Below are 11,287 nucleotides of genomic sequence, written 5' to 3' on the forward strand. Positions count from 1 at the left end.
TCAACACTGTGAGGCGCTCGCCGCTGTTGACTGAGAGCCCTTCTTCCTCCAATCATCAGCCCAAGACTTAGCATCATCCACGACTCTCCTTCTCTCAAGAGGGTCACTTTTTCCTGCAAGAACATTCAACATCCTTGTCATCTCATCCGGTGAACTCGATGTTCCCGCCCTCTCCGTATCTCCTCTTTGTCCACGCCTAGTCGTCCTTCTCATCGATTTGTACTCAACAATGTAATCTAGAGTAGTCACTACCTCGGTGATCAATGGTCTAGCGTTTGCGTCTTCAAGTAGACACATCATGGCCACTTGAAGAGTTCTTCTCAAAGCTTTTTTCGAGAAACCACCTTTTCTTGATAACTTTGGATCTACAATCTGCTCAATATGGCCACCCGAGAACAACGTTTGTGCCTGTTAAGAAAAAAGAAGAAACATGTAACACGGTCATCATCAAACTCACAACATCAAGGGCATAACGAAAACATATTTCATGTCATATATATCATTAGTCCCAAAGAATAGCAAATAACGATATAAAAGATCATAATTAGTCTAAAAGAGGCAAAACTGTTAAATGGTGATATTAAAGACTAATCTTTCCATAAGCAAAAATCAGATTCAGAGCGTGACCCAATGCACAAGATAGCGACTTTGAGAATCCACGCAATCGCATGAGGGCATAAGAGCTTTGCGTCCAGAGATAAGCTCCAACAAAACGACTCCAAAGCTATAGATATCAGATTTATGCGTCAACTTCCCGCTGCTAGCATACTCTGGTGCGCAATACCCATGAGTTCCCATAACTCTAGTAGAAACGTGAGACTTATCTTTACTCGGACCAAACTTAGCAAGTCCAAAATCAGAGAGCTTTGGTTTATACTCATGGTCTAACAATATGTTTGAAGTTTTCAAATCTCTGTATATCACAGGAGGATTTGCTTCGTTGTGAAGATACTTTAACCCTTTAGCGGCTCCTGCAGCTATCTTCATCCTTGTGTTCCAATCTAAAGGCTCTTGACCATCTTTGAGATCTGACAAACACACACAAACAAGAACAGGTTTTAAAGACTTTAATAAATCTCTTCCCTATTGACTTTCTTGTTTTCAGGTGTAGTTTTTTTTTTTACCGTGGATATGATCGTCTAATGATCCAAGAGGCATATATTCATAGACAAGGAGTCTTCGATTATTCTCAGCGCCATAGCCGAACAAATGCACAAGATTATCGTGGTGATAGATCGAGAGCATTAGGACTTCCACTAGAAACTCTTTGTCTCCTTGAACACCACCATTCTCATGCATTTTAACAGCTACTTCCTTGAATTATGACCAAACAACAAAACAAAAAGAATAACAAACAGTTTAGATATATTTCACTGTTTTACTACAATGACAAGAGCAACCACACAAAAATTTTTACCTCTCCAGTGTCTAGCCTTCCTTTATACACAGTTCCGAATCCACCTCTTCCGATCAAAGATTCATCACTAAAGTTATTTGTTGCGGTGGCGAGTTCTTGGTGTGAGAAAATCCGACATCTGTTTTCAACATCTAGCACGGTTTCTGAAGCTCGTTCTGGTTTGGCTATAAAGAAACAAAACGACACAAATGAGTGACTCTATTATCTAGATATGATTGCATTAATTAAAGAGAGACATTGATCAACCAAATAAACAAATCTTTTAACAGTGACTTAGATAATCCGTTACTATAAAACTCGGTAGCATTTACTCAATAAGCTAATCAATGGTATTAATTAAAGATTTGACTACTCTCAAGATTAATCAATAATGAACAGTGATTAGAGGAAGTGAGAGGAACCAGGAGACGGTGTTGATGATGGCGACTTGTCACGTTTGGATTTCTTATCAGAATTGTCTTTCAGTTTCGTTTTCCGAACGAGTTCAAAACAAAGGCATGTCACCATGTTTTCTCGGAATCAGTCTCAAGGAGAAAAAACCAAAACACGATCGAGAAAGTAAGATGCACACCACACCACACCAGACACACACAAACTCTCTATGGGTTTATATCAATAGGGTTTAGTAACGAACAAACATTGAGATTCAGACACGATGACGACAGAGATGAGGAATCATACAAATCCCCCAAAACACGACTAACATTTTCGAGTTTTGGGGATGATTCTCGATGAAATTATGATGATAGGGAATAGAGAGAGAAGGGATGAGAATTGGATTAGAAACGAGAGGGGTTTATGTAATATTTGGGGATTAGAGATAAGATTGGATTATGAAAAGGTTTGATTGAAGGGTTTTTGATAGGGTAAACGTAAGGGAAGACACGTAATCCACAAAGTAAGCATGGGCTTGCATATACTACATGGTATACGTTGCACCAGATTACTTATCATATTTACTATGTTCGTCTGAGATATAAAAATTTATTATTGTGTGAGTGTAAATATTCTATGATGTTAAAAAGTTTTATAGGAAGTCTATCCTTTAATCCCCCACACTTGTGATATACATATCTATTGGACTATGAAATTATTAAACTATTTTTTTAACAGAAATTTGAATTTTATGTTTTCGCCCTCGCTAAATAAACGGGAAAAATAAATTTGTGTATGGTTATTTCAAAAGATATGAACCATTATAAGCAAAGATATCATGAAAATGAAGATTAAATGGTCATACTTGCCATGTATTTCACAATCTCAGAACCAGACATTATAGCAATCTAGTGGTATTGTGAATTTTTGAATTCAGAAAAATTAATGAAATGTTAAATAAATCCGAAGGAAAGATTGTGAAATGAAAAAATCGAACTTCAGGTCAATATAAATTCATGTAATTTAACATGAGTTATAAGATTTCGTCACAGATTTTTTTTGTCTGATACTCAAAACCAATTCGAAGAGACGCATGCAAGTTTGTTTTAGAGCATTTAGTATCAAATATTGATGGTGTGTAGGAATTGGTGTAAACATATATGAGTGCATCTTCTAATCATATCGAATAGATAGTTTAGAAGTTTGTTGTAACTAGTACAGGTTTATCCTGAAAAATGTAAATACAATGGAGAGTAAAGTCAAGACTAATAAATTTATGCAACATGAGTTATAAGTTCATAAAATATTTTCTTTCTGTAATTAAATTATATCTTTCCATCTCTACATATTCATTTCTTTTTGTTAATCAACGGACCACAAACAGTTGTAATTTTTTTTTTTTTCCTTTTGTTTTCTGACAGTTGTGTGTTGCGCGGGTTGGATGTCAATCTTTTAGATAATTAAAAAACCATACTGAACCAAAAGGCGCCAGTTTACGTTGACTAGATTTCGATTTGCTAACTTCGGTTTGAATCCGGTTATTTAGAACTGTTCTAATATGGCCGGTTCAATTTAAGAAGAGAAAACAGATTTGCGGAATTAAACCAGTGACTACATTAAACCATGAGGCCAGAAATTTTTTGAAGAAGTCACTAAATGATTGTTACAGTGCTTAAGTACTCTTTCTTGGTGCTACAATAGGCGTGGAACCGGTCTTCATTAACCGTACCAAACCCAGAAAGCTCAATGCCGAAAGTAGCAAGCCTTCGAGTGTCTCGTGGGATGGGAGATTGCCATAAACCGTCCCACCAACCGGGAGGTGCGAGTGGCGTGAAGGCGCATTGGTTTGGCTGTTTTGGACAGCTCAATGGTCCAGCGTATCGGTTCCAGACATGTCCCCATCCCACCTGGTTTTTCAGACCGTCTGCTAACAGATTGCTCTGGAAGCTNCTAAATGATTGTTACAGTGCTTAAGTACTCTTTCTTGGTGCTACAATAGGCGTGGAACCGGTCTTCATTAACCGTACCAAACCCAGAAAGCTCAATGCCGAAAGTAGCAAGCCTTCGAGTGTCTCGTGGGATGGGAGATTGCCATAAACCGTCCCACCAACCGGGAGGTGCGAGTGGCGTGAAGGCGCATTGGTTTGGCTGTTTTGGACAGCTCAATGGTCCAGCGTATCGGTTCCAGACATGTCCCCATCCCACCTGGTTTTTCAGACCGTCTGCCAACAGATTGCTCTGGAAGCTACTCAGGAACGCAAAGCTCGTGTTGCTCGAACCATCCTCTGTAAAGTAACCAGTTAATGACAGTCCAGGAGTATTATAAATGACAAAAAGAGAAATGAAATGAAACGAAAGTGTGAGGAAACTAAAATAAGGTCTTAACTGAGACTGTTTGCAGCGGCTAATGCAGCAACCAGCTGAGCATACGTGGTCCCGACTCGCCTATTAGCACCAGAGATTACTGCCTGTTTTGCACGGCACGCGAGGAAGAAATCTACAAATGCAACCCATCTCGGTGCAGGACCCCAATCCTTTATTCTGAAATCTAACATTGGTAATCCGCGGCCACGTTGGGTGATATCACCACGGAAAAGCTTATAGTCAAAATGTAGAACCTGATAACCATTGCAACTGATTTAGTTCGCCGACAATGAAAATGAGGAATTTGTTGCATAGATTACAAGCGAGTGCGAGTTTTATAGATCATTTCATACCTCCGCAATTGTGCTGATATTTGTTTTGATAGTTTTCACTACAGATGGTGTGTCAGACACTATAACCACTCTCGGTTTCGATATGCCAAGTCTGTTGATTGCTTTCCCTAGACAGTTTATCGCTGCACGCAGAGGTCTAACAGATCTGGAGAAAATCATGGAACGGAAGATTAGTGAGCCATCTAGAGAGAAAAAAAAACAAAAACATACTTGCGTTTTAACATACTTGCTCATCAACATTCGCATGTGCACTGAAATATCAGGATCTCCTGTCTCCTGAAGAACCCAGTCAACTGCTTCTTTCACATTTTTCGTGGGAGATATGAGACTCATCATCAATTCGCCAAACACATTTGCAGGTGGTGCCGAGTTTCCTTGCTCTCCAAATAACTCAAATGCAGCAGCTCTCATCTCGGGATGCACATTCTTGAGGAAAAACTGAGCTGCCACAGCGTCTGTAGTGCCTTGAAACCTGAAAATCAAATGCTACGCTCAGTAATTACTTCACAAAACGTATTCAAAGTTGTATCTTTTGCTTTCTAATTTCTTCTCACTGACCATATTATCGGTTCTTCCCATTTCTTCCAATTACTGCATAAGACATTACTCTTGGCCGGCTTCTCGAAATCATCCAATCTCATAACAAGCCGCCTTCTGTATTTCTTCACGCAGCCATTTTGTCGCCACAGATGCTTCACTTCAGTCATGGTAAGTGTATCATTGGAGTAAGCAATGTAATCACCGAAAGGATATTTACCCCTGAGAGATAACCGCACAGAGAAAGAAAAGAAATATAAACAAGACAAATAACACAAACCACAACAAGCAAAGTAAACAGTTCAGGGAACTGAATCAGTTAATATAGTTCCCAAGAAATAGAGAAAAAGGATTGAGAAAGAACCAATATATGCCTGGTCTGGCCAATGATCAAGGATCTGTTCAACATTATGCTCAATGCTGCCGAAGTTAAGATCTTGTACATTTCGTTTCCAAATCCAGCTTCTGCTGTCTTCCCCAGAACATAACCATGTCGACAAAATTGCTCAGGAGGCAGCTCACGAATCGCTGAAGCTCCTGGAAACGACAAGAATCATCATCATTGTATATAAATTCACATCGAACAGTAGTTTTCTCCAGAGACGGTAATCTAGACTAAGCATATTCAAATTTCATACTATCACTAAACATGAAATTAGCCAAAACACTAATCATCTTACTTCATATGAACACTACGAAAGAATCGAGTCTCACCATTGATGTGAAAATGGCGACGGATGACATCACGAACTCTGAGACTTTGGTCCACGAAACCACCATCAAACTCGCGTCCCATCTCTTCTACCGTCGCGCAGAGCCTACCTCCATCGACCTTAGAATCTCCAATCGACGACGAATTGCTCCACCTCGCAGCCTCCTCGGATTCCGAACCGGCGTCGTCGTCGTCATCATCGATGAAAGACGAATTAGGATCCACGGAGCGGAGCGTGAGCAACAACAAACCAAAACCGATAAAGAAAACAACAGATGATAAAAGAATCGTCGTCTTTCCGAACAATCGCTTTCGTCTGGTTCCACCGCGTTTCATCTCTTCCTCATCGTTTCTTCTCTCCGTCGTGGGAACGCAGATCAGTGCTCGGTTTCGTTATCAGAGAGATTCAGAGCTTTGGATTGCGATTGGCACGGCGTCGTTTCGGCAACGTTCGTGTCGGTGGCCGTTAACCTACTTTCCAACGGCATCGTTTTAAAAATAAAAAGGCCTTGATTTATCTTGTAGAGGCCCATCAACTTATATAGCGTCGTCTCAAAATATATACAGGTCTTAAATCTTAAATAATAATGAGATCGGTGGTGTTGTTCTTGTTTGGTGCACAATTTTTGTGTGATTATTCTATTAAAATAATAGAATATAACATTATAAATTTATAATATGCTTGCAGTCTGTAGATAAATAATAGATAATTTGAACAATAAAAAATAATGAATATGTTGAAGGAGTGGTATATGATTATTCATCTTTACTAAAACTAAATATTTTTTGAATAAAAAAATATCTTTCAAAGTAAAAAATTTCAAATTTACCAATATAATAACACAAATTTTTTTTTGAAAGTGCAACAATTCATAATTCAGGAATAATTAAGCAGATGTAATTTCATAAAACTACGCGTTTATGATTTTTCTAAAAACCTCACAATTCTTTTTCTTCTACTTAATAAAACTATGGATTCCACTACTCAATAAAACTTTGGATTCAATATTTTCTTACAATGGCATTTATACCTAATTTTCAGGTAATCAATTATCCAAATTACTTCCAATTTCAATCGTCTGCCTTTTGTTTTAAGTTGCATTGTCACGTAATTAATAAAGATGTAATGAAATCTTATTTTGATTTGTGGTCGTCTCTCTAATATATAATTACTTAATTAGTTAAGAGAACCACAAATGTGTTACAATTTTTGTGTGATTATTCTATTAAAATTAAATAATTAAATTTTTTTTAATGGATCTGAACAAATTTGATGAGGTATAATTTATTATGTATTCTAACAACAAAGAATCTCATTTCTCCTTTTCCATATATTTTTATTCACATTTATTACTTTGATAAAAAATATTAAAATATTAGACTAATGAGAAGGGTATTATGATTGAAGATAAAATATTAGAAAGTTTTATTGATATTACAATTATTTTTATGAAATGTCTTTTGTGATTGAAGATCTAATACTGAGACCAGGAAAATAACGATCAATTTTTATTATACATTCTTATTACAAAAGCTTACTTATTCGTTACACTTGAATACCAATAACCATGATCAATAAAATTAATCAGAGAATTTACTACAAAATACTCTTGATTTAGTAACTAATCTAATTTTCATTTCAATTTTTGTTTTTAAATCAAAACTATTATAAAGTTTAATAATTCATTAGGGAAACAAAAAACGAACATAGTAACAAGTAAAGGAATTGATGTTTCTGACGTGGAACATGTATCTCTGAAACCATTATAACATCAGTTTTTTTTTTCGATTTGGGATCTAATATCTTAATCATTTTCACAGAGATTATTCCTTACAATAGATAAGTTCTACACAATGTTATCCTATTTGGATTACAGAGATTATTCCTTACAATAGATAAGTTTTACACAATGTTATCCTATTTGGATTACATTACACAGTAAAAACCAAGGGTAGATTATTTTCATTCAAACCTTAAAATGAGAATACAATTATGACAAAAGAACTAAGTCATGTGTAATTAACGAAAATATGAAAGAAATTATAACACGGAGAAGATGATAATACTATTGAAGAATTACATAAGTATGATTTTTTCCTACCAAATTTTAGAATAAAATATTTCAACTAAGATATCATAGTAACTTCTCAATGACAACCGATTTTACAGATTCCGTGACAATGATTATATATCTTTATCAAGAACAAAAAAATTCCTAGATCCTTTAAGAAAACCATTAAAATATTGTGCAACAAGATTACAAAAAGAAATATAAACATCATTATGATGTATTCCAAAATAGACAACAACTTCTATGTTAAGATAAAATTAAATAATGCTTAAAATTTTTAATTTCGCCGAGAGGTTTTGGAAAAATGCAAAACATAGACAAAAAATCTCTTTGTCTTTTAACAACAGCCATCAACATGCTTTTTATCTACATCATAAAAACCATTATTGCAATTTTAGCATGTTAATGAAGTCAATGCATTTGTATATATATTTCTAAAAGAATAAAATTTTACTTTTCTTTTGGATATGTATTATTTTCAAAATCTTAGTTTAACGGTTTGATAATAAGAGGAAATCAACTATATCAAGTAATCAACTATATCCAGTAGTATGAACTTTTTAAGATTAGAAAAGCCTATAAACCTCCTCCGACGTCGTTATATTACAAACTGGACTTATTTATATTAATTAAAGGCCCATCAACTTCATAAGACGTCGTTTTGTGAAACATCTGAGTTTGGGCCCAATAACGAGACCTAGACCCATAAAAAGAATAAAATAATCTCCCGGTGGTTCATCCACATCTAACCACGACGAACATTACTTCCGAAATTTCCCAAAACTGCAAAAAACTTCTCCGGCAGGTTTTTGGAGACATTACCGGAGAACGGCGCCGTTTTTGTTCATCGGGATTTTCCTATATCAATCGTTGGCTCCTTCACTGCTTAATGTTATAGACTCATCGCAACAATCTTCTACTTGTGATTGCTTCTCTCTGTAATTTTAACTCCTCTTCACGCTCGTTTGTTTTTTTTGCTTTCTATTGAAATTAGTCTCTTTGTTATCTCTCGTAAATTAGGGTTTATACAAGTGTTGATGTCTAAAGCAATGACCTTGTCTTGTGTCCTTGTGGTTTTTTTGTCTAGTTCTCTCTTAGTCTTATGGAAATTACTTGTGCTTGTGTAGTAGAAAAAATTATAGCTTTTTTCCGGAATTTTTTGGCTAATGAATCGTATTTCACTTTGTGATTCTCAAATTTTTTTAATACTATTCAAAGTTTTGACCTTTTTTTTGTTTTCTTTTCCATTGCTTCGATTGATGATGAGTCTAGGGTTTTGACTTGTTTTCTTATGTTGTTTGTCTCTAGATTTGTGAAGGGGTGCACTGGTTTTTTGAGCTGGTGTTGTTGAAACAATGGGTAGTTCATTTAACGCTCAGATATTAGTTGAGAAGCTTGCCAAGCTCAACAATACGCAAGCAAGCATTGAGAGTATCCTCTTTTGTTTTCTACTTGTTTTTATATATCTGTTTCTCGTATTCTAGATTTGGTTGTAATTTCGTAAGTAGTATCTTCTTAATGAGAGTAATAATGGTATATACTGATTTTGGTATGTTCTTCTTAAGCAAAGTATAGTTTATTTTCGCCATGATTTCCTCTAAATTCTCACAGTTTATACTGATATTGATTTGGTGTGTGATATAAGTGGAACACATAATTCTGAACTCTCCCTTTAATGTAAAATAGTTCCCCTTTGCTTAGTTACATGTTTTATGTCGTCTTGTATCCTATTATGTTCTATCTCTTCCTTGACAGTATACAGCTTTATCACATTGGTGTATCTTTCANAGTTTAACGGTTTGATAATAAGAGGAAATCAACTATATCAAGTAATCAACTATATCCAGTAGTATGAACTTTTTAAGATTAGAAAAGCCTATAAACCTCCTCCGACGTCGTTATATTACAAACTGGACTTATTTATATTAATTAAAGGCCCATCAACTTCATAAGACGTCGTTTTGTGAAACATCTGAGTTTGGGCCCAATAACGAGACCTAGACCCATAAAAAGAATAAAATAATCTCCCGGTGGTTCATCCACATCTAACCACGACGAACATTACTTCCGAAATTTCCCAAAACTGCAAAAAACTTCTCCGGCAGGTTTTTGGAGACATTACCGGAGAACGGCGCCGTTTTTGTTCATCGGGATTTTCCTATATCAATCGTTGGCTCCTTCACTGCTTAATGTTATAGACTCATCGCAACAATCTTCTACTTGTGATTGCTTCTCTCTGTAATTTTAACTCCTCTTCACGCTCGTTTGTTTTTTTTGCTTTCTATTGAAATTAGTCTCTTTGTTATCTCTCGTAAATTAGGGTTTATACAAGTGTTGATGTCTAAAGCAATGACCTTGTCTTGTGTCCTTGTGGTTTTTTTGTCTAGTTCTCTCTTAGTCTTATGGAAATTACTTGTGCTTGTGTAGTAGAAAAAATTATAGCTTTTTTCCGGAATTTTTTGGCTAATGAATCGTATTTCACTTTGTGATTCTCAAATTTTTTTAATACTATTCAAAGTTTTGACCTTTTTTTTGTTTTCTTTTCCATTGCTTCGATTGATGATGAGTCTAGGGTTTTGACTTGTTTTCTTATGTTGTTTGTCTCTAGATTTGTGAAGGGGTGCACTGGTTTTTTGAGCTGGTGTTGTTGAAACAATGGGTAGTTCATTTAACGCTCAGATATTAGTTGAGAAGCTTGCCAAGCTCAACAATACGCAAGCAAGCATTGAGAGTATCCTCTTTTGTTTTCTACTTGTTTTTATATATCTGTTTCTCGTATTCTAGATTTGGTTGTAATTTCGTAAGTAGTATCTTCTTAATGAGAGTAATAATGGTATATACTGATTTTGGTATGTTCTTCTTAAGCAAAGTATAGTTTATTTTCGCCATGATTTCCTCTAAATTCTCACAGTTTATACTGATATTGATTTGGTGTGTGATATAAGTGGAACACATAATTCTGAACTCTCCCTTTAATGTAAAATAGTTCCCCTTTGCTTAGTTACATGTTTTATGTCGTCTTGTATCCTATTATGTTCTATCTCTTCCTTGACAGTATACAGCTTTATCACATTGGTGTATCTTTCACATGAACAAGGCGAAACATGTTGTAGAAACATGGGGTAGACAGTTTCACTGTGCCCCGCGTGATCAACGTGTGGCGTACCTGCACCTTGCGAATGATATCTTGCAAAATAGTAGGCGAAAGGGTTCTGAGTTTGTAGGTGAGTTCTGGAAAGTACTCCCTGAGGCCCTTCGTGATGTGATTGAAAATGGTGATGACTTTGGAAGAAAATCTGCACGTCGATTGGTACGTGAAGCCAACTTTTTTATCTACCATTTTTTCTGAATTCAGTTGTTGAAATGATTTTAGGACTTTGACATGAGAACTGCATTGCTAATTATCGTAATCTCTCTTCAAGGTTAATATATGGGAAGAAAGGAAAGTCTTTGGATC

At 35.8% G+C, this 11,287-nt stretch overlaps 2 protein-coding genes and 1 long non-coding RNA gene across 3 annotated transcripts; 1 reads left to right on the top strand and 2 right to left on the bottom strand.

The window, feature by feature from the left end:
* LOC104783579 (serine/threonine-protein kinase CDG1) lies at nt 1-1,924 on the bottom strand. Its single transcript, XM_010508719.1, has 5 exons — nt 1,819-1,924; nt 1,418-1,581; nt 1,125-1,314; nt 628-1,028; nt 1-408 (listed from the first exon to the last, which is right to left on the bottom strand). Exons 1-5 carry the CDS (start codon nt 1,922-1,924, stop codon nt 1-3), a joined length of 1,269 nt encoding a protein of 422 aa, XP_010507021.1.
* LOC104779918 lies at nt 3,743-6,217 on the bottom strand. The gene is made up of 7 exons (XM_010504347.2): nt 5,761-6,217; nt 5,421-5,583; nt 5,068-5,268; nt 4,736-4,981; nt 4,510-4,654; nt 4,179-4,410; nt 3,743-4,077 (listed from the first exon to the last, which is right to left on the bottom strand). The coding sequence occupies exons 1-7, from the start codon at nt 6,092-6,094 to the stop codon at nt 3,743-3,745; spliced, it is 1,656 nt and encodes a 551-aa protein (XP_010502649.1). The 5' UTR covers nt 6,095-6,217.
* Nucleotides 8,584-9,617, top strand: LOC104779920. Its single transcript, XR_766608.2, has 3 exons — nt 8,584-8,768; nt 9,149-9,261; nt 9,593-9,617. It is a non-coding gene; the product is annotated as an uncharacterized LOC104779920 (long non-coding RNA).

Source organism: Camelina sativa, chromosome 4 (genome assembly GCF_000633955.1).
Source record: "Camelina sativa cultivar DH55 chromosome 4, Cs, whole genome shotgun sequence".
NCBI lineage: Eukaryota > Viridiplantae > Streptophyta > Magnoliopsida > Brassicales > Brassicaceae > Camelina > Camelina sativa.